The sequence below is a fragment of the Meles meles genome, chromosome 19 (genome assembly GCF_922984935.1).
Source record: "Meles meles chromosome 19, mMelMel3.1 paternal haplotype, whole genome shotgun sequence".
Lineage (NCBI taxonomy): Eukaryota > Metazoa > Chordata > Mammalia > Carnivora > Mustelidae > Meles > Meles meles.
Genome location: NC_060084.1, coordinates 14,702,949 through 14,727,186, shown reverse-complemented (window position 1 = coordinate 14,727,186; position 24,238 = coordinate 14,702,949). Strand labels below are relative to the sequence as shown.

General features: G+C 44.5%; 1 protein-coding gene across 3 annotated transcripts in view; it reads left to right on the top strand.

The window, feature by feature from the left end:
- Positions 1–24,238, top strand: part of ZFHX3 (zinc finger homeobox 3) — a 247,003-nt gene that overhangs the window by 206,725 nt on the left and 16,040 nt on the right. For all 3 annotated transcript variants that reach the window (XM_045987319.1, XM_045987318.1, XM_045987320.1), the window contains exons 6-8: positions 9,184–9,317; positions 9,469–9,669; positions 23,641–23,743. In XM_045987319.1, the coding sequence (XP_045843275.1) occupies positions 9,184–9,317; positions 9,469–9,669; positions 23,641–23,743 (438 nt within the window). The remainder of the gene's footprint in view (positions 1–9,183; positions 9,318–9,468; positions 9,670–23,640; positions 23,744–24,238) is intronic.

The window sequence follows — 24,238 nt, the reverse complement described above, 5'->3', positions numbered from 1 at the left end:
GCAGGGATGCAAATATGGCTGGGGTTCCCCTTTCTCTGTACTGTGCCGAATACCAAGATGAGACCTCTCCAGTCTCTTGGTCCTTTAAACCCACATGGGAAAGTGGAGAATCGTTGCCATTTCCCCCCCCTGGCAGGGGGCATGAGTGATGTTGTCTTTCTTCCCCAAGTACAGATTCTCATACCATCCTGCCGAACCTGAAGTAGCCAAAAACAAAACAAAACAAAAACCAAACAGCAACAACAAAAAACAAAAAACATCGCTGGGCGGATCGTGGTGGAAGTTGATTAGAAAGGGTGCTGGGGGGGCGCCTGGGTGGCTCAGTGGATTAAGCCGCTGCCTTCGGCTCAGGTCATGATCTCAGGGTCCTGGGATCGAGCCCCGCATCGGGCTCTCTGCTCCGCAGGGAGCCCGCTTCCTCCTCTCTCTCTGCCTGCCTCTCTGCCTACTTGTGATCTCTCTCTCTGTCAAATAAATAAATAAATAAAATAAAATCTTAAAAAAAAAAAAGAAAGGGTGCTGGGAAGTTCACTTCAGAGCTCTTGGTGCCTGTCACTATGCTCGACCTGGATTTGATGTGTTCATTTTCACAAGTTCACTTTCATTCTGAAAATTTCATGAGTATTTTAGGAAGATCTGTTTGAAACAGAGGAAAAACTGAAAAAGTATTGTTTTATTCCCATCTCTGGGACTCTGTGCTGTGCTGGGGCCCAGGGACCCTAACTCGCCTAATTAATGTTGGATTTGATGGGGACTCGATGAACCTCTGTTAATTAACTTTGGCCTAGTCTCTGAATGACCCACATTGCCTCCTTGTTTTGACCTCCATCGTACACCTCTGGACTTGTGTTCTGTCAATGCAAGGGTCTCTGAGGTCCTTTCTGCCCTGGTTTTCTCCAAATCCCTGTAACTCATCCAGGGGACACAGTGATAGGGCAGCCCCTCCCTCACTCCCCGCTGTGGCCCTCAGAGACACTGTGACCAGGGCTGCAGACGGCATCTGTGGGCACCTCAGGAGGCTGTGCCAGAGGAAGCCAGGGTACCTGGGGGGCCGGGGGGGGGGGGAGGTGGACAGGCTGACAAAGACCTCAAAGAGAAGAGACATGGCTTGGCCCCCGGGCCCCCCAGCCTCCGGCACACAAGCCAGACAGATGGTGGCCGCCCAGTGCTTGAAGTTATGAAACAAACTGACAGCCACTGTTGGTCTAAAAGGTGGTAGCTGGTGACTCTGTTCTGTGAAGACGCTTCCCTTCCCAGACCTGCTGCACAGGAAGCGAGGTGTCTGCAGTTTGAATTGTGGGGTGGCCTTTCACGAGCTCAAGTCAGTACAGTCAAGCAGCCTGATGCATATTTCAGCAAGGAATTCATGTAGCAGATTGACGCCTCTGATGTAGGGCTTAGCCCTGTTTCCTCCCCAGAGATGCAGAGCAAGAGCAGAGCAAGCAGCCACCAGTCCGCCCAGGCCCACCAGTCCACCATGAGGCTGCTTACTGGGGAAGCGGAGGCCCTGCAGCACAGCGTGATCCTGCTCTCCCAGCCTGCTGACGTGGACGCGCAGGAGCCCGTGTGGATCTCTGCATCCCCCTCAGGGCTGAAGCAGAGGGGACCTGGGGTCGGTGAGGCCTGCTGGTGCCGGGACCAGGCAGGCCAGCGTTGAAAAGGTGCTTCCTCCTTCTGCAGAGCGGGAAGAGCCCACGGCCGTCTGCCCGCTTTTCACAGAGGTTCTCCAGGACACAGAGAAAGAACAAGACTTCATAGGCAAGGTGGTCTGTGGTTATTTTGGGTTATACAACAGGATAACAGAGCACATGGAGGCTAGTCCTCTGAATTTCTGTCTTGGAAAATGTGTCTCCATTTGTTCTAGAGCAGGCAGGGTCCCTGAGGGGTGGCGACATTTAGTCTTTGGCCTTTGGCCTGAGGGGGAAAACACGTAGCTTGGAGACCAGGCCTAGCTGTCCTGCGGGGGCGGAGAGGACGAGAGTGTCTCGTTGGCCGTGGTCCTTTGGAGGTGGACGGGCAGATCCACATACCTGCCAGGCCCCCGCTTGTAACTGTGGTCCCCACCGGCCACGGGACGCACTGACTGACTGAGGGCAGTTCTGAAAGTTCAGGGCATCACTCAGGAACTCCCTAGAAATGCAAATTCTCTGAATCAGACCAATTTGGGGGGGCGTGGCCTGCTATCTGCATTTTAACAAGCCCTCCCAGGGATTTCTGACTCACACTTGAGTCTGAGATCCTTGGGGCTGTGATCTCATGACATGCATGGGGTTTTGAGAACTATTTCTCCTTCAGCTGAATGGCAGGTCCTGAGCCCCCGCTGGGTGCAGTAGATACTGAGCTTTCCCAAAAGGCAGTAGTGCCTAGAAAAGGCCAAGCCCTGAGTCTTGGCAGGTATCCTCTCCGATAGCAGGGTTGGAAGTGAGAGAGAGGTCTGGTCAGAGACAGGGTGTCACCATGAAGAGTGAATGAAGGCCTAGAAATTTTTCCTGAACACCGGCTACAGGTAACACGAGGGATAGGGACACCGGGCCTCTCTGCACAGTGGGTGCAACCTCCTGGGAATCTGTAGTTCTTTCCAAATAAAAAGCAAAACAACAATAATAATAATAATAATAATAGTAACAGCAATACCTAAGATCTTCTGCATTTCCAAAGTGTTGGCCCATCTAATTCACATCTGACTTGGAAGAGAAAAATAATCAGCGGTTCCCTGAGTAAAGTCACACCCATCTGTAGTATTATTACTCAGATTTCCTTTGAAACCCTTTATCGAAACAGAAAGATGTGTCTGAGAAGTTGATGATACCAGGATGTCTTACTCTCTCCATCTAGGCGAGTAGGTGGCTAAAGGTCTCTAAAATGCTTTCTCGGGACGAACACAAGCCATGTAGCTTGCAGTTCCAGAGAATGAGACTGTGTCTGAAGAGGAGGTTCTTAACTCCACCAGGCTGGAGTCTGAGACCTGTGCCACACCTCTGGGCAGAAATGGGAGAGGAGCCCCCGCTCTGCCTCAGCCGCAGCCCGGAGACCACCCGCCTCGGTGTGTGTGACCAGCGCAAGCGCCTGCTTTCCCTTGGAAACATCTTTACGTGCTTGGAGGTAGAATGAGACTGTGCATGTTTAAAGACCAAGTTGGCAGCAAAGCAAATCCTTTAGAGGAACTGCTGTTCTCTGTATTAGGGGAGGAAGAGAATTTAGCCAGATCCTGGCCACTTATCAAGAGCAGTCGCTGCATAGAAGATGGGCGTATGAAATCCTAGCCTGTCCTCCGGGGAAGGAATCGCAAGCAAACGCCAAGAGCAGCTGCACTTCCAGCGACAGTGTAAGGTCACAAAGTCCAGAGGCACAGATTACCCTGCGGTAACGCTGCGTTTCTGCTGTCTAGAGGAGGTCTGACGCTGAAGGAGAAGAGCTATGGAAAGAGCACACCGTACCTTCCGTTTCGTCGTAATTATGAGCTGAAATGACCATTTGCAGCTCCGGTGGCGCTTCTGAGTCTAGTGTGCTGGGGTAGTTCCCCCGACTCCAACGTTATGTGGAGTCGTGTGAGGTTTTTTCCCCTCGTCAATGGAGATAGATGAAAGATTGCTGTAAATTCCTGGGGCAGGTGGCAAGCTGGTTTACGGAACGCAAGGCGATGAGAACCCCTGGCTTACGGAAAGTAGCATGAATTAATAATCATCTAATTGGCTCCTCCATTATGTCGCTGGTTTGGGAGGCGGAGGGGCTGTCAGTGGTACTTCAGCGAAGAGTCTTGACGGTTGAGACGTGAGAGGTGACGGCTGCCTTTGGCTTCTCCTAGGCAGCAGCCTAGGCCCTCAGTGGGCTCACGTTGGAGCCCCCATAAGGAAGGGGATCACTTGCCACCCCACCATGAGGAGAAGAAACGCAGAAGAAACTTCCGAGCAACGTGAACAGCGCAGTGCATGGCCAGATCTCCCCGAGGGAGGTCCCAGGCCAAAGGGAGGCTAGCCTTTGGCACAGAATATCCGCCATGCCAACAGCCCCATTGGTGTGTTGAGTCACGAGACGAATTTTGCTCGCGAAATAGAGAGACTACTTTTATGTACTTTGGATTTTTTTGATGTCTTGGCTGGTAGTTGGAGGAAGCAAAAAACTTCCATTTCCAATTTTTCTTAAGCTTTCTTTTTCATGAGGCAGCAACTCCACGCCTTGCCAGGTTTCAGAGTAGTACAGAGCACGTCAGCAGGTGACAAATGGGGCATTAACTCCATGGGTGGTCTGTGGCATTGCGAATACATCTTTTCAGTTTCCTGTGGCCAAAATTTCAGTAACTCAGATTTTAATTCATTAGTGAGGACTGGAATTGGAAGACTGGTTCTAATAGGTGAAGTTCCAGAGGCTGTTTTCAACCAGACTTGGTCATTCTATAAGCCCCCTAAGTTTGTACTATTTATTCTTCCCTCTTTTTTAAAGTCAGTCACTTCCTACATGAAACTTTACATGGCTTGTTTTAATTATTTTTTTGTGCCTAGAAACTAAGACCATTTCTTGAAAATCGCAAGCAAAACTTGCCTGATTTTAGGTTAGTGCTCCTTTTCTCCTATCCCCTCTAAGTATGACAAGAGGGGTACCTTTTGAATTAATTATTTTTAGAAGTTAAATACTTCCCCAATAGGTTAAAAGCACAGTTAATGGAAGTTGAAGTCTCCGTGCAGAAATGATTTGCCCCCCCTGTGGAAGCCATGTGTTGACTGCTATGTTTCCTTTTAGGATAAAATTATTTTGCCTTCTGGGTAGAGAATAAGACAGAGTCATGAATCAGGTATTTGTCTTTTTCGGTTGTGGTGACCAACCCATCACAGTTTAAGGGGGGAAACGGTGGCACGGCTTTTGGCCCAGAAAGGCAACTTGGAATTTTTCATACCCTATAAGAAGGACAGGGGCAAGTTGGGTAGGACAGCCTTAACTCCTAACGAGCAAGTGCTTTTTTCACTCCTTAGAAAGTCTGTGTGGCAAGGAATGCGCAGCTTACCTCCTGTCAGGCTGTGGTAGGGCTTGGGACCCACCATCCCATTGTCACTCTTCCATCTGCCTAGCTCGAGAGAGTATGGAATATGTAGCACACGCACTCACGTGGGTGCTTGCCACATTTCTATCCCCTTCCAAGTGCCAGGAGCCCAGCATGTTGCCTGTGGAAGATTCGCTGAGATTTAACACATATTTTTATATGACATAGCTGCCAAAATGAGAAAATTGCTTTAACCAGCAAAGTAAAAAACAAAAAACACCTGATGTTTTGCACAGTATGGATCCAAATACCAACATTTTCATGGACAGTTGAATTTAAATGCTGAGCTATTTAAATTGTAATATTAAAAATAATACAACTACTTGGTAATCTTAGAAAATGGGAAAGTGGTCCATGATTCCATTACCTAAATACAACATTTTCTTCTAGTTTTCTTTTTTTAAAAAGATTTTTATTTATTTATTCATGAGAGACACAGAGAGAGGCAAAGAGGGAGAAGCAGGGAGAAGAGGCCCTGGGATCATGACCTGAGCCGAAGGCAGATGCTCAACTGACTGAGCCACCCGGGCGCCCTAGTCTTCTTTTCTAGTATCTATTTTTTCCCATAATAGTATCATGGTGTAGTACATATTTTATTTTTATTCTTAGCATTCTCAAGAACTTTCTACATTGATTCACAGCTATCATTTGTAATGTCCTTTAATACCATCCTTTACTTGACCATCCCCTGTTGTAAGAGACCTAGATTGTTTCCAGTTCATTTTGTCATTAGTATAAAACCAACTACAGGTAGTAACCCTTCAAGTTGTTTGGCTTTTTGTTGCCAGCATAAACCAGTTCCAGGCACTGTTTAAACTAAGGCTCGTCTCTGAAGTGCATGTATTTCCAATTAATTACTGTGATGTCATAGTGGCCTTAAAGTGACCAGTAATTGATTTTTTAAATAATGTTTCCTAGACTGTGACATCTCTCTTTAAAGTTTAGAAAAGTCTTCAAAGCAGAAAACCAAGGTACTTTCTCTTTTTATTCGTACAGCCTCATTTACTTAGGCCTCCAATGTGTGCTGGGACAGAACTGAAATAGAAATTGATTTTGAGACTCTGGCCCTTTTGACGTCGTTCAGAGAGAAGCAGCTTGAGGAAACCTCAGACTGTCTGTGGCCTGTAGTCAGCCCTCTTCCAGCATGTTGACAGAGAACTTGCAAAACTGTTTGCATGTCCACAGAAATTATATAAAGACCTCGATGTCATGTCTTGATCGAGACTGACATTGTAATGACTGGGGTCAAGCTAGGAGGGGGCTGTCGGCCTACTGAACCTCACTCTCAGGAGCCGTCCCCACATCACCCGGGGAAGCACAATGCGATTGTAACTGGGTGTTAATAGAATCTGTTACGAGAATGGCACAGCTTTATCTTCAGGGAACGAGCTCGCGAGCTGCAGGTGGCTAATGTCCACTTCTAACCAGATCAGGTCTAATAAACATGCAGGCTGTCCAAGATAGAAGGGAGATGAGCTCCCGAAGTTTTTCACAATAGCAGGTGCACTATTTCATATTAGAGCAGAGCTGCTGTGTTACTGGGGAGAAAGAGGAACAGGGAGAACATGCTGATTTTATTTAAAAAAAAAAAAAACCACTTTATAGGACTCCTTAGCTTGAGCTCACAAAGGAAGCTTTAGAATTCCAGAGCAGTTTGTTTGAAAAAAAAAAAATAATAATAATAATAATAAAAGTTCCCTCCTCCATGCAAAGGGAGAGAATAGTGGCTTCTGAAACCAGAATTCTCACCTCTGCAACCTCGTTACGATTCACCATGTGTTCTGCATTGAAGGGAGAGGGGAGGACTCTGGTCAGATGAAGACCCTAATATCTCACTGGGTTACTGTGTTTGCCTTTCGGTTCCCAGTGAGAGAGACGAGTCGGGTGGTCTTGCCCTGTGTGCTCATCCACTCACGCGGCTCTGCAGTGGCGCAACTGACAACCTTTCTACAAGGGGGGTTAGTGGCAGACTGAAAGCATTTACAAGAGAGTGCATGGTCGTGGAAAAGAGAGGTTGTTTTCAGGTCAGGCGGACTAACAAAAAGACGGGGAATGGGTGTTTGCAATGGCATCTTCGTCTTGGTTTGCCTCTAGCAGAAGGAGGAGTCGATAGCGGCTCTTTCCTAACTAAGCACAGAACCCAACCAGTGCCTGCAGGTCGGAGGTGGATATGGGGAAGGGATGGCCATACCAAGTAGGCATCTGTTAAGTATCACGTGGTGCCTCCAATCACCCCATCTGCAGAATGCATCTGAACTGTTAATACAGAGAGGGTAACCAGTAAGCAGAAATGGAAAATGATGGAGAATAAAGAGTTGGGGGGCACTTGAGACCCTGAGCCATTAGTTGAGGACTCCTGTTGGGGGAGTGTTCAGGTAGGAGCCCATCACACTGGATGGTCGGAAACCTGTGACACGGGTTCCTTGAGGGGCCGGGAGATGGGAAGTGGGCCGTGGGGGAACCGGTCTGGAACGCTACAGCACCAAGTTAATCGGCGGCGAGTCCATCACATTAAATATCCAGCCGTGCTGTATTACCTTTCAAGTGAAAATGAATAACTCCCATTAAGAGCAAAATGGGTTTGAAGTCGATTCGAGACAGATTAAAGGACTGTTATGAATGTGTGTGTTGGGAGGAGGAGGGGTCTGTGTATAAAATGCTTGTCCTTGTACTTTTTAAATAATAGATGCCTACAAACTTATGTGGACCAGGTTGCCAAGACCCTGGGGTGCAAAGGTCACAAGATGTGCATTCTGGGAAGAGCATCAACTTCCTGGAATATTTCCTGCATTTAGCAATTTTTTTTTCAAAATTATTTGTGGCCTTACGATTTTAATGAATAAAATTGATTTTCTAAAATTGTTTATTAAAGCACACATCTATAATGACAGCATCTTGGTATCCATGTCAGAACAGATTTCAAAGCTGAGCGTGAAGTGGAAACACAGTCTAGGTAACTAGACCGGGTGAGACAGGCAGCAGTTTTATGAAAGAGCAAAAATGAGGCTTTCTAAACCAGTGACCTCAGTGCCTTGTCAAATTATGTTTCATTGAGGGGATAGGTATGTACTTCTCACTACCATTTTCAGGATTTTAATGACCATTTTTAGCAAAATTATGAAAAATGAAGTTGTGTGTCCAAAACATGCGAGAGAACCAACCCTTGAACACTGACCAGGTTTTGGAATGACCAAATCCAACCATGTTGGGATTTGTGTTTACAATGGCGCCCCCCCCCCGCCCCCTTAAACCCTTAACCCAGTGATTTTCTCGTCAAAATCTTCAGATCCTTTTCCATGCTTCAGAGGACTCCTTCTACCCACACTGTTCGCTACTTAAGTCTCATGTGACTCTCCTCATTAAGTGGTTTTTTTTGTTTATTGGTTGATTGGTTTTTTTGTTTTTTGGGTTTGTTTTTGTTTTTGTTTTTTGGTAGAATGGGGTGTGGTTTGGGCAAGCAGATAGGGGACTTTCCTCCTTACCGCCCACTCTGAATAAACGCTTATGCCTGGAGCATTGGCTAGATTTTAAGTTGGATTCATGCCCTAACTATTCCACTCTTCAATTACTTTTTCCCTGAAAGCAGATTGCTAAATCCAAACTTGACTTTTTCCCCAAGTATTTGTAATACAGATCCCCGTGAACCTTATTCAGGTCACACTTATTATGTCTCCTATGACATGCTATGCTGTGATTCCAAGCCCTGGGACAGTCAGGTTGGGAGCACAGAGTTGATTACATCTGTGGAAGCAGAATGTGTCAGTTCTGGAGTTGTGTGGTAGTTGGCAAAGCGACTGGTCAGACTCTCCCACCCACTTAGGCCCCCATCGGCCAGCTGAGTGGGTCCTGATTGGGGGAAGTCAATATACTGAATTTAGCTTAATCCACTTCCGAGCATTTCAGTCCATTTCTTTATCTTTTTTTCTTAGTGTTCGGTTGTTAAAGTAGTGACAGAAATTCATGGGGGAAAAGGAACACTTGCTTCTTTTCCAGCGTGCTTGATAAGTCAGTCCGGATGCTCATCCTACTTGAATTTTGGTGTTTCGAGAAAATCCTGTGCTATAAATGAATGTTGATTTTCACCCAGCACCAACCCTCTGGGAGCTGGCCTGGTCTGGCTGCTATATCGTGTCTTCTTTTTCTTCCAGCGTCGTCCAGCCAAGCAGAGAAGGAGCTGACGGATTCTCCTGCAACCTCCAAACGCATCTCCTTCACAGGTAGCTCGGAATCTCCTCTCTCTTCAAAGCGACCGAAAACATCAGAGGAGACCAAACCAGAGCAGGTGAGAGCAGAAGGGGCTCTGCGGGGGAAGGGGGGGTGCGTTTTAGACACCAGCGGGGGCAGCGCCCTCTCGGGTGGGCGGGTTTGGGGCAGGCCCAGGCACCGGTGGGGACCGGATATTCAGCCAGAGGGGTGGGCGTGTTCCCCCACAGATGTACCAGTGCCCCTACTGCAAGTACAGCAACGCTGACGTCAACCGGCTCCGGGTGCACGCCATGACGCAGCACTCCGTGCAGCCCATGCTGCGCTGCCCCCTGTGCCAGGACATGCTCAACAACAAGATCCACCTCCAGCTGCACCTCACCCACCTCCACAGCGTGGCGCCTGACTGCGTGGAGAAGCTCATCATGACGGTAAGGCAGCAGGCAGCGAGACCTGTGGCGTCGCTTTCCCCAGAGGGCAAAGGTGACGTAGGAACGCGGACAAGATTCTGTGTCGTTGCGGGAGAAAGCCAGCGTAGAGCTGGAAATGTCAAAAACGATCCTAGTTCTGCGACCTTGGTTCTCCTGTCCCTGCCTGCAGCTCGGCGTGACCATGGGGTGACTGTGGCCCAGAGCACTGAGGATGTTTGTGTTCTCCGCCTTCCCTTGTCAGCGCCCCTCCCGGGCTGGTGCAGAGGTCTGGGTGAATTAAGCATTCCCATGAAGAAATTGTTCTCCAGACCTTTAGTAGGTCGGTCATGTTCTAGGTTGCTCTTAGGCTCACTTCATCCTCACAGCAGCCTTGTTCCAAAGAGTAAGAGTCTGACGTGTTTACGTTAACAGCACAGGAAACTGAGACTCAGAAAAGTTAGCTGACTTGATGCCACTTGTAAGTGGCAGAGTTGGAATTTGAGCCCATATTTTCCAGCACTACAGATGTGACCCTGTGATGTGGGAGTTTCTCAAGTGGCTGCTTTGATGCTCAGAACAGGAAGATGGCCCGTGGGATAGCACGTGTTGATTCATGGACGAGAGCTTTGCATTTTGAATGTGGTGTTGCTGCACCTACAGGGTTAAAAGCCTGGCTCTGAGTGACTACTGTAACATGGCCCAAAGTTTAGAGTAAAGATTTAAATCCAATTGTAATGTGAAAATTTTTCGAAATACTACAGATCATACTAATAGCCTGCTTTTCTCTCTGTGGTGGGGCTGCTGTGCGAGCCCTTTCCCGATCACTAGAGGAAAAACTACCAAAGAGAATTATTCTCACCTCTTAACATATTTCAGTAGTGGAGTAATAAGAAGTTAATTTGATTGCCTTTTTGTCTGAAGAGTCCCAGAGAGGTATTCCTCCTAGAGAATTTGACGTTACAATGTGCAGGTCACCGGCATATAACCTCTCGGCATTTCCTGTCCCATTTGGTTATGCAAGGTGGATGCATAACGTTCTAAGTGATGTTTAGTCGTGAGGAACATATAATTGATAATGCATCAAGAGAACTTTAGCAGGCAATAGGGAACCTGAAGGTGACCTAGCGTAAGTTTCATTTCAGAGATCTTTCAAGTATAAATTCACTTTCCATGAGTATATTCAGATAAACTGGTAAACATTGTGAAAAGACCCATCTTCTTGGAATGGGTGGGTTTCTGTGTTATAGATATTGGCATTCTTACCAACCTTGGAAATAACAAGGGGAATTTCTCAGGCCTCATCACCCTTCCCACTGATGGCCTGGAACCATAGGAGCCTGAAGGAACAGAAGGAGATGTGGGAAACATTTTTAATACTTAATGACATTTTCTTTTGTTCAGCTGGTTATTTCTCCTGTTTAAGACAAATCTGGTTTATGAAATGTGAGCTGTAGTAATCTGTATGACCAGTTTACATTAAACAGTAGGTTTCATTTATATATCACTGGGGACTCGAATATAAAATTTCAAATATCCATCGTTTGTCACATTTTTAGAGCAGCAAAAGTAAGGTACATTTCACGTAGTGAATCAGGTGGTCATTATGAATCTTCATTTACCAACAGAGTCTTAAAGGACAAGATGTTACTACTGTGTTTCGGGGGAACCAATCCCTAAAATGTTTCTGGATGTCATTCACTAGACATCTTTTCAAGCAGTGATTCTAACCTTTTTGCAGACTCAGATGAAAGTGATTCCATAGCCTTACTGGGTTATTCTATGCACAGTAAAGTTGGACACCCACTGTTAAGATTACCACTGAGGATTCTGCGCATACAAAACTGTGTACAATGCCAGGGAGCATAAGAAGACCGGAAAATTCATAAATGGAACCAGGGTAATAAACCCTGTTCCTGACAACATAATTATGTAGGGGGAATGAGATCGCTAAAGGGGTTGCATTTGGCATCTTGTACTGAGAATCCTGTGCACCTCATATACCCACAGCAGATAATGGAGATGTTGTCTACAGAAATGGAGACCTTTTTTTGTAAAGTTTTTAATTTTAATTCCGGTATAGTTAACAGTGTTATGTTAGTTTCAGGTGTACAATACAGCGATTCAACAATTCTATAATTACTCGGTGCTCGTCATGATAAGTGTATTCCTGGTCCCCACCACCTATTTCCCCCATCCCTCCACCACCTCCCCTCTGGTAACCATTAGTTTGGTCTCTATAGTTAAGGGTCTTTTTCTTGGTTTGCATCCCTCTCTTTTTCCCGCCTTTGTTCATCTATTCTGTTTCTTAAATTCCACATATGTGTGAAATCATATGGTCTTTGTCTTTCTCTGACTTATTTCACTTAAGCATTACACTGTCAAGATCCGTCCATGTTGCTGCAAGTGGCAAGATTTCATTCTTTTTTTTTTTTTTTTTGGGCTGAATAATACTCTGTTGTGTATCTATGCCATACCACATCATCTTTATCCATTCCTCTATTGATGGACACTTGGACTGCTTCCATAGTCTGACTATTCTGAATAATGCTGCAGTAAACAGAGGGGTGTGTATATGCAGCCTTTCAAATTAGCGTTTTTGTACTCTTTGGGCAACACCTAGTAGTGGGATTGCTGGATCATAGGGTAGTTGTATTTTTAACTTTTTGAGGAACCTCCATACTGTTTTCAACTTCGGCTGCACCAGTTTGCATTCCCACCAACAGTGCACAAGGGTTCCCTTTTCTTCACATCCTCACAAACACTTGCTTTTTCTTGTGTTTTTGGTGACTGACAAGTGTGAGGTGGTATCTCATTGTGGTTCTGATTCGCATTTTCCTGATGAGGAGTGATGTTGAGCATCTTTTCATATGTCTGTTGGCCATCTGTATGTCTTTGGAGAAATGTCTGTTTACGCCTTCTGCCCATTTTTTATTTTTAAAGATTAAAAAAAATTTTTTTATTATGTTAGTCACCATACAGTACATCATTAGTTTTTGATGCAGCATTCCATGATTCATTGTTTGCTTATAACATCCAGTGCTCCATGCAATACATGCCCTCCTTAATACCCATCACCAGGGTAACACAACCCCCCACCGCCCTCACCTTTAAAACCCTCAGTGTGTTTCCCAGAGTCCATAGTCTTTCATGGTTTGTCTCCCACTCTGATTTTTCCCCCTTCATTTTTCCCTTCCTTCTCCTAATGTCCTCCCGCTATTCCTTATGTTCCACAAATAAGTGAAACCATATGATAATTGTCTTTCTCTGCTTACTTATTTGTCTCAACATAATCTCCTCCAGTTTGATCCATGTTGAAGCAAATGTTGGGTATTTGTCCTTTCTGATGGCTGAGTAATATTCCATTGTATATATGAACCACATCTTCTTTATCCATTTGTCTGTCGAAGGACATCTCGGCTCCTTCCACAGTTTGGCTGACATGGACAACTGCTGGTATGAACATTGGGGTGTGTGTGGCCCTTCTTTTCACTACATCCGTATCTTTGTGGTAAATACCCAGTGGTGCAATTGCTGGGTCATAGGGTAGCTCCATTTTTAACTTTTTGAGGAATCTCCACACTGTTTTCCAAAGTGGCTGTACCAACTTGCATTCCTACCACCAGTGTAAGAGGGTCCCCCCTTTCTCCACAACCTCTCCAACATTTGTTGTTTCTTGCCTTGTCAGTTTTTGCCATTCTAACTGTATAAGGTATGGTGTCTCAGTGTGGTTTTGATTTGAATTTCCCTGATGGCTAATGATGTTGAACATTTTTTCATGTGTCTATTAGCCATTTATTTGCATGTCTTCTTTGGAGAAGTGTCTGGAACACAACAAGGATGCCCACTCTCGCCACTATTGTTCAGCATAGTACTAGAAGTCCTAGCAACAGCAATCAGACAAGAAAAAGAAATAAAAAGTATTCAAATTGGCAAAGAAGAGGTCAAACTCTCTTCACAGATGACATGATACTTTATGTGGAAAACCCGCAAGACTCCACCCCCAAATTACTAGAACTTATACAACAATTCAGTAATGTGGCGGGATACAAAGTCAATTGCTTTCCTGTACACTAACAATGTAACTGTAGAAAGAGAAATTAGGAAATCAATTTAATTTAAAATAGCACCCAAAACCATAAGATACCTTTGAATAAACCTAACCAAAGAGGTAAAGGATCTATACTCTAGAAACTACAGAACACTTAAGAAAGAAATTGAAGACACAAAAAGATGGAAAAACATTCCATGCTTATGAATCAGAGGAATAAACATTATTAAGATGTCTCTGCTGCCCAGGGAAATCTGTACTTTCAGTGCCATACCGATCAAAGTACCAATGGCATTTTTCAAAGGGCTGGAGCAGATAGTCCCAAAATTTGTATGGAACCAAAGACCCCAAATCACCAAGGAAATGTTGAAAAAGAAAAAGCTTCGGGCATCATCCTGATTTCAAGCTATATTACAAAGCTGTGATCACCAAGACAGCATGGTACTGGCACAAAAACACATAGATCAATGGAACAGAATAGAGAGCCCAGATATGGACCCTCAACTCTGTGGTCAACTAATCTTCGATAAATCAGGAAAAAATATCCAATGGAAAAAAGACAGTCTCTTCAATAAATGGTGCTGGGAAAATTGGACACCTAATATACAGAAGAATGAAACTCGACCATTCTCTTAACACCATACAAAAAGATAAACTCTAAATGGATAAAAGACCTCAGTGTGAGACAGGAATCCATCAAAATCCTAGAGAACATAGGCAGTAACCTCTTCAACATTGGCCACAGCAACTTCTTTCAAGACACGTCTCCAAAGGCAAGGGAAAGAAAAGCAAAAATGAACTTTTGGGTCTTTCTCAAGATAAAAAGCTTCTGCACAGCAAAGGAAACAGTCAACAACACAAAGAGGCAACCCACAGAATGGGAGAAGATACTTGCAAATGACCCTACATATAAAGGGCTGGTATCCAAGATCTATAAAGAACTTTTCAAACTCAATACCCAAAAAACAAATACTCAAGTCAAAAAATGGGCAGAAGACATGAACTGCCCATTTTTTAACTGACTTATTTTTGGGGGGGAGGGGATTTGAGTTCTTTATATATTTTGGATACTAACTCTTTACTGGATGTATCATTTGCAAATATCTTCTCCCATTCAGTAGGTTGTCTTTTGCTGATTGCTATGTTAGAAGCTTTTTATTTTGATGTAATCCTAATAGTTTATTTTTTCTTTTATTTCCCTTGCCTCAGGAGACATATCTAGAAAAATGTTGCTATACCCAATGTCAGAGAAATTACTGCCTGTGCTCTCTTACAGGATTTTTTTTTTTTTAAAAGATTGATTTTAGAGCGAGAGAGAGCACAGGTGGGGAGGGGCAGAGAGAGATGGAGGGGGAGAATCTCAAGCAGACTCCCCACTGAGCATGGGGCTTGAGCCATGACCCTGAGATCAAGACCCAAGCCAAAATCCAGTGTTGGACACTTAACCAGCTTAGCCACCCAGCTACCCCTCTTTTATAGGATTTTTATGGTTTCAGGTCTCACACAGGTTTTTCATCTCTTTTAACTTTATTTTTGTGTATGGTATAAGGAAGTGGTCCAGGTTCATTCTTTTGCATATTGCTTTCCAGTTTTCCCAACACCATTTGTTGAATACTGTCTTTTTCCCATTACATATTCTTCCCTGCTTTGTCAAAGATTAATTGACCATATAATCATGGGTTCATTTCTGGGTTTTCTATTCTTTCTCACTGATGTGTCTTTTTTTGTGTGTGTGCCAGTACCATACTGTTTTGATTACTACAGCTTTGTTGTATAACTTGAAGTCTGGAATTAAGATACCTCCAGTACTTCTTTTTTAAAATTGCTTTGACAATTCAGGATTTTCTATGGTTCCATACAAATTTTAGGATTTTTTTTTCTAGTTTTGTGGAAAATTCTGTTGGTATTTTGATAGGGATTGCATTAAATGTGTAGGTAGCTTTGAGTCATGTAGACATTTTAAAAAGTTTTGTTCTTCCAGTTCATGAGCATGGAATGTCTTTTCATTTCTTTGTGTTGTCTTCAATTCTTTTATCAGTGTTTTGGTTTTGTTTTTTTTTTTAAAGATTTTTGTTTTATTTATTTGTTAGAGAATACAAGCAGGGAGAGCAGCAGACGCAGGAAAAAGCAGGCTCCCTGCTGAGCAAGGAGCCCAATGTGGGACTCCATCCCGGGACCCTGGGATCATGACTCAAGCCAAAGGCAGATGCTTAATCGACTGAGCCACCCAGGTGTCCTCTCAGTGTTTTATAGTTTTCTGAGTACAGGTCTTTCACCTCTGTGGTTAAGTTTATTTCTTAGGTACTTAATTATTTTTGGTGCAATTGTAAATGGGATTGCCTTCGTAATTAGAAATATAGGCGTTTCTGAAAAGTGGGCAAATTGTGGGAAATGTATTGAGTATAGGAAGTCACTTTGCTAGCAACAAGAGGAAGTTAATGGATTCAGAAACAAAGTTGAAAGTTATGAGAAATGTAATCATATAAGGGTTTCACTTGTTACTTAAAAGTATATGTAAGGATGATTTGGTACTCTGTACGTGAGAAGATGGGAGTTACTGCATGGCCGTCAGTATTGAATTGGTTTTTCAAACTATGAGGATGGTTTGCCTTGAGATGATGAAACATTTCCACCTTGATCCTTTAGTTCAGCGGGAAAAGATGAGCAACCAGGGTTAGGGGGGAATTTGTGGCTGTAGCTTAGGGTTCGAGTTTGCCCTGATGAATCAAAACAGATGCCAATGTTCTTCTTTTGGAAAGTTTGGTGTTAAAATGGAATTTCCAATTGTTTTACAACTAAGTGATTATAGTAATCCTGTGGTTAAAAACCATGCCCCTGGAGGGTATTTTAACTGTAATTTTATTAGAAAATTGGCCATAGGAAAGTATTGGTTGGGCTTTCTGACTATATATCCGTTTGTTCCTAGTTAACTGGAGCAGGAAACTCTGAAAACTGCATAATGCAAAATGCCCCTCAAATCAGAGCTCCGTTTTTAAAAACACATCATTAAGGAATAGCCAGTGTACGGTCATTCATCCTCCAAGAGGAGAAAGTTGCATCTGCTTCATCCCTGAGTGGCCAGGATGAATGGCAGTGAGAGGAGTGACTCTCCTTCCTTGCCAAATGGTTTGACTGTTGTTAGCTGCGGTCGCCTGCAGAATCAGAAAAGCCAGCAAAATCCACCCAATAGACAATTCTTGGTAGACATCGGATATGTCCAGAGTATTGAAAGCTATAAATTCTGATAAACATTTGCTGCTGTCTGGGTCCAAGGTCGCAGGATTTGGCTTGAATTGGGTTTCAGTCCTTCTAAAAGTAAATTTCGCCCTGATAAATGGAAATAGATTACTTTCTACACAATGTCTTTCCGTTCAGTTGTAAATGGAGAGTGTTTTGAGGAGGCTTCATTTAATAATACCTTATCAGACAGCTTTCAGGAACCTGCAGTGTCTAATATGTCTGTTGCTATGGTAACAGCTGCTTGCTTATGCTCTGCATCTCATATCTGTGTCTTCCATGGGCCCCCTTCTCTTTACCGACGAAGGGGCTTGAAAAATATTCTGCACTGGAAACAATTGCAGCTCTGGTCCTCCACTGTGGAAACTGCACCCGCAGCACTTCATTCTGCTTCGCCTATTGGAAACAGACCTCCAAAGAGTGTCTTTATACACGTCATATGAAAGGAGGAAATCTTTAAAGCCTAAGACAAGTGCCCCTCCAGACCTGCCCGAGCAGGCCGCCCCCAGTGTCGGCTCCATAGAACTCTTACCTATTTACAGAGAAGTTAACAGATTTTAAGCTCGTGGTAGGGATGTAGGAGCTGCTTTTCTGTGCCTTCATATTCCCACTCTTGTGGGGAAGAAGGGGTGAGGGTGGGTGGGCGGGGGTGTTTCTGGCCTCTACATGAGAATGGGAAGGGCCACCTACCATGCATTTCAATACTCTTAAATTATTCTAATTGATCACTGTCCTTCTAAGTGACAGGACACACCACTGGGCTCTCGGAACATTAATATGAGGAAATTGGTTTTGTTCCTCCGTCACTTAACAAAATATAACCTCATACTGGAGATGGAGGTGGGGTCCTTAGCAGCCCAGGAACACCTTTTTCTCTAGCCCTTCATCTTTTCTCCCTTTGGTAGTTCTTAATTATCCCTTATTTGCTGTACACGTGCAGATTTCCCTTCTCTGCTCCTGGCCTTGCACCCGCACTGGCTGCAGCTTTCTTCTCCCTCTCTCCATCCGTCTCTCTCCCTTGCCCTGCCCCCACTCAGAAGCAATAGTTTGTCTCCTGTGATTTCTTTCTGTCATTGTCTGTGTCTCCCAGTGCTCCTGTGCCTCTGCATCTCTGAGTTTCTGGGACAGGCTGGCTGGCTGGCCCCCCCTCTAACTGGGGCAGCGGGTGGCCACCAGCCCTGGGGCTTTTGCACCTGCGTGGGTACCAGCTCTCTCACTTTGTCTCTATCTCAGAGGAAGGTAATGAAAATAATCGGGCTTCATTAATTCCAAGCCCTGTGAGATGATAGCCATTTGGAGCCTGTTTGCCAATTAGATGGTCTAAATTAGAAGTGACCTTGGTATACTGCCACTGCTTGCCTCTCTGAGTCTAATGAAGCTTTTCTCTCCAATCCATTCTACTTCCCCACTCTCTTTGCTGTTGCCCTGTGTGTGTGTGTGTGTGTGTGTGTGTGTGTGTGTGTGTGTGTGTGTTAACTGTTCTTGTGTTTCCCATTCTCCCACTCACCTCCTTTTTTGGGTCTTTCTCATTCTTAGTTTTTAAACTCAGGTTAAGAGTATGTTGGTTTCTGGCCCACAAGAATCTGAACATGGCCCTGAAGTTTTTCCTCATGAGTTTTACATTTAAAAAAAAAAAAAGAAAAAAAGGATTTTAGGAAGGAAACAAGACCGAGGAACTAGGCCGTCTAACCTCTGTGGTCCAGTGCCCAGCCTGGCACATTTGCAAGGCAGTAAAGCAGGAGAAAATGGCTGAGGCCCTGCTGCCAAGAGGTCCTCGGGTTTGCTGGCTGCAGAAGTCCAGAGACCCGCTGGCAAGCCTAGCTGCTGACTCGGTGCAGCAGGGAGCAACCCGACTTCCGCTGTGGCCTTCAGGTGCACCACTAGCTCAGATGCTTAGCTTTGGAAGCACTGGGTTTTAACTTCATTTTTTGAACCTAACCAATTCCTTATTCACAAGGATGTAGAGACTGGCCAGATCTGTATCAGGAAGACCTCTGTCTGAGGCTTTTCCTCTTTTTCCTTCCACTTGTGGTTCTTCATTCTATTGATTTTCATTGAAAAGTGAAGGATTTGAGGCTTCCTTGGGAGTCTAGGTTTTGAGGCTAGGTTTTGGAAGAATGTATTTTTTCACTTGTAATAATGAACCTTTCAGAAAGATACCCTAGTTAGGCGAGCAGTGCCAACTAAGGCTGTAGGGATGAGGGTCTCAGGGAAACTAGATTCAACACATATTCTAAGAAAATGTCTTTGCTTTCCAGCATGTGGAAACATTTCCAGCATGTGGATACATTGGTTGTATCTGTCTAACCTCAGACAAGGTGGCTTTGAGAGGTGAATTTGCAGGGACAGTCCCGTGAGAACTTAACAGGATATACCTCTTGGCTGCTCGAGGCGCTGTATTTGACCATTTCACATCCGTGACCTGCAGCAAGCAAGAAGTGAGGAAGGCTCCTAATAACTCCACCTTCTTTTACCAAGAAAGAATAAATACCAGTAGCCCCTCCCAAATATCATAACAGGGACCAGACCCACATCCAAGCCTCTGGGTTTATAAGGCTTGTCCTTAGGGCTTTCGGGTCCAACTCACCTGATAGAAGCTTTAAAGGCATCAAATCGTAATCCAGAACAATGGTGAACCCAACAGAGGTAGGAACCTAGGTATTTATGAACCCAGGTCACCTCTGGGTGCCTATCTAAAGATAGTTAACTTGAGTCCATGGATTTTGCCCCAGGGGAGCTTGTGATCTCCTGAAATTCTCTGCAGTAGTCTCTGTGTGAAACTATTTCTTTAGGCATCTGCAGCCTCCATCAGATTTTCTGAGGCTATAATCTCTGAAAGGTTAATATTCTGTCTTGTGAGCTTGAAGATTTCTAGCATCAGAACAGAACTTCACATTTTTCTTGTATATACGAGATCTCTTTACTCATTAGGAAGATAGCAGAGCTACTGTTCCCTGATTCTCAGCACCCCAGATCAGATGAATGTTTTTTCCTACATGCCCATCAGCCCTGCATACTCTGGGGGGAATCACATGTGGCATCTAGAAGATGACCACAGAATTGCCCTTTGACTGCCAAGGCCAATCTTGGAAGACCCAAATTCCGAGAAAATAACGGCTCTAATCAATTGAATTTTCTTACTAGAGCAAGCTTTGTTATACGTTAGGTTAAAAGTCTGTTTTTGTTTTTAAAGATTTGAGAGAGAGTGTGTGTGTGTGCACGTAGGCGGGGTGGGGGCATGGGAGAGGGAGGGAGAATCCCGAGCAGACTGTGCACTGAGCCCAACGCGAGACTCAATCCCATGACCCTGAAATCACGACCCGAGCCCAAACCAAAAGTCAGTTGCACAACCGGCTGTGCCAGGCAGGTGCCCCAAAAGTCTGTTTTGGGTCCCCTCTATACACCGAGTACTGGGGACCTAAATTTAACATATTGAATGTCCGTGGGTGTACAGATTATTAGAAGAAACCTATAGGGTGGTATAGTGAAATGTAGAAAGCGTACCTGTTTGTATCGACTGTGTACTGTCACCTCTCCAAACCTGTAACTTTCTCTTTGGTTTCTGAGCCTGGGATGGAGAAGTGGGAAGAAGGGGAGAGGTGGGAGGGAGGAAAGACTGTTTGCATGTGTGTGTTTTCTCTGCAGGGGAAGGTGGTGCCATCCAGGTATTTGAGGGCTGCTGAGGTTTGGGCGCATCTGGGATGGCTCTGGTTATGCTGCAGTCAGGCCGTGTCCTTTCATAGCCTGCATGCTGCAGTGCACCTAGGGAAAGGGAAGGTCTTCATAGAACTGTGCTCAGCACACCTGAGTGACTGCCGCTCCCATGACTTTGAGCTATCCATCAGATGCTGTGGCTAAACAGTCTGAACCTTCCACACCATCTGGTAGCCAGATAGGACTGGAAAACAAGGAGGATGCCAAGGCAAGTGTTGAAGGAACGCTGGCCAACTCTCCTTTTCCTCATGGAGAACCCCCCTTCATGAGCTGTTGGTAGGACTATATTTATGTCTCTTTACAAAACATCCAAAGATTGAGTGAGAACCCGTGAAAGCTAGTAGGAGAGGGAGGAATGGACACGGGCACGAGAACTTTAGTGTCTGAGAGCCGCTGTGGGGCCCTCCAGTAGCCTGTGCGGGAAGGAGGCTTCCATTCTCAACCCCTCTCTGTTGAGAGCCAGCGCAGGTAGGCCCCGCCAGAATATCTAGATCCTCACGATGCCCTTTCCGGATCTTCCTCTTTGCCTCCTGAGAGTTTCGTGCACATCAAAATTTTATATACCAAACCTTTTCTTTCCCTCCAGAGAGAATTTGGGTACACTACAGAAGAGAGGATGCAGGTAGATAAAAGTAATTACTTAAACACATATGGGGCAAGACTTACAGGTTTGGAGGCCCAGATTAAGATGCAGAGGAGCATGTGAGGTTGATGATTATATTTCGGGAAGAGTTAATTGATGGAAGGTGAAGGCAGACAAAGAACCTCTGCTTACTGCCTTCTTGAATCCCAATCAGGAATTATGATTAAAGTCGCGGCAAGACAACAGAGGGCTGATGAATTGGTGTCTTTTTTTTTTCTTTTTTGCCGTCATTCACACTTGATTGACTTCAACCTTTCAAGTGCAAAAGTCTCTCTTTTCCATTATTATTCATAGCCATCTGAGTTTTTCTAATTAAAGTGTATGAAAACAATTACTGATCCGTCGTACTGAGTCTGTTAGAGGGGATGTCTGCCTTACTGTAATGCGTATAAAAAGCCCACAGTTTTCTATAATGATGTGCAGCTGAGGTGTTAGATAATTTTATTCTTTTTTACTCTGTAGGGTTTTTTTTTTATTTTTCATGATTCATTTTTCATAATTCCTAAAGATCCCTGGAAAGAACTGATCCTGCAGCTACAACCGAGAAAGGAGGTGGGGGGGAGTCTTTTTTCCTTTCCCTTTCTCCCCCTCTTGCCCCCAACCTCGTGCCCCCCCTTGGCTGAGGACTATAAATTAATCGGTGACCTTTCACTTCTCGGATTCCCGCTGGACTCCCCAACCATACTGGTCAGAAATGCTTTCTATTAAAAAGAAAATGGATGGAATGAGTTTGGCAATCTCTGCTCCATTCCTAACGATTCATCAACAGCTAGCCTTAACCAGCTGCTGACGAGCTTTGTGTGAGGGTGCAGATGTCTCTGAGCGGGATTCTGTGTCACGCACATTCACCTGCCGTGCACCTGCTCTTCATAAACACTAGCTTTCTCAGAATCCTTCTCCATAGTGCCTGTTGCTTAATTTTTACACTATAAGCGTGTGAGTTGCTGAGATGATTCTAATACCCCTAAAAGTATTGAGGAGTTACCGCTTTGGTGTTTATGGGGACAGTTGTCTGGGTTTCCCCTAGCAATGGAGCCTGCCAACCAGTGTTTCTAGGGACCATGTCCTCAGCTATTCTAAGCAACACCAGGATCTTAAAAACATTAAAAATTAATAGTAATTTATTTAAAATATTTAATTTTGAACAGTAAAGTAGGTATTCCAGTCTCTGTACCAGCAAGTACAGATATTATACCCGAGTTTCATGGGAAAAAATTGCTTCAGGTATGGCTGGAAGCCATGTAGAAAGGTTAGTGGTGTGATTGTACTTCCTGTTCCATTCATTTCTCAGGCTGTCATCCAACAGGAGACCATTTCTAATTCATTTCGCAAGATCATTGTCTACTGCCTTTCCATCCTATAGCAGGCAAAGGAATATTACTTCTTTTTAAATGAACAACCTTTTATCGTTCTGTTGAATTTGAGGGCTGTTTATCATGTTAATGTGGAGCAAATGATAACTTCAGGCAAATTTCTGGCCATATGTCAGAGAAGCCTGGAGAAAAATGTCTGAGGATCTAACTTGATCCAGGCTGATTCTGGAATTGCTATAATTGCTATCTTAGCAAAACTAGCCATGGTCAAGGTGAGGCTGTCCTGGTGTAGAATGCTGTGTAGGGTACCCACCCTGTGTGGTTGGGACACTGGCCAGATGCTCCCTCTGATGGTGGGCATCCAAAGCAAAGACTAGCAGAAATCCTGGCTGAAGTGAGTCGTAAGAAATGCTCGTTTGCACTTGATCTAGCTTCTAAAGGGTTACAAAATGTTGTTTCCTGGAGAATCTGCCAGTGTGTCTGCAGTGTGTCTGTGAAGGCTAAGGCCTTCTCTTTGTTCTCTTCTTTTCTTCTTACCCTTTCCTTCGCTCTTATTCCCCTCCTCTTCTTGCCTGAATACATTTTGAAAACAGTACTACAATGCTCCCTGCTTCAAGATTACAGTGTACTTTACTAGGTATGATTTAATTAGGGCCCTTATTATGTTTTCAGCAGCTTAAGGTGGGCCTTTCAACTTATCTACCTAATTGGTTGCACAAGAAGTTTCACAGCCCATGACAAAACATTGTCAGTGATCAAAGTCAAAATTCTGCATAAAGGAAAAATATTAATAATAAGATTATTCTTCAAGTGTGCACTGCTAATTATGTCCAGAATGTAACCGTAGAAACACTTTTGACTGATGTGAGCTTTGTCTAATAAACATGAATCTTCACTGAGCTATGAAAAGTGACACTTCCAGCTTTACACTGGTGAAGGCTAATTTTGCTTATTAAATAATTTTTACACATTTCCCTATTTCGTGTCTCTTTCCTGTCCATTTGACTCTCCTCCTTTCTCTGCCTCTTACTCCTCAGGTGACCACCCCTGAGATGGTGATGCCCAGCAGTATGTTCCTGCCAGCAGCTGTTCCAGACCGAGATGGGAACTCCACTTTGGAGGAGGCAGGAAAGCAGCCTGGTTAGTGTCTTTCTTGACCCCTAGACCGGGAACCAAGTGAAATACTGGGCCAGAATTTTCACTGAGCAGTAGTGCCAAGAATTCTTACAGTCCTCCTGAGGTGAATGTAACTGATCAAGAGATGTGGGGGCACTTTTGTCACCTACCTTATACTCTGGCTCTTGGCATGTATTTATATACCATTCATATGGCTTAAAGTGGAAAGAAAATACGGTGAGAACCAGTAGGATTTTGGTGGACACATTTCCCCTTAGATTATACTTTTAGGGAGTGAATAACCAGAGATTGTCAGTAGACCCATGACTCCCCATTCTCAGCTGTTAAACAATCTCTTAGGACTTAATTATTAGGGACGTTTGGAGCGTGTGAAGGAATTCAGAGCACTGGGTTAGCTGTCTCTAACTTTCCTCTGCACAGGGTTCTTCTTTGAGTCTTCTGGGATTGCCTTAGGACTTTACATAGAGGTGCATTTAGAAAGAACATTGTTTTAGACAT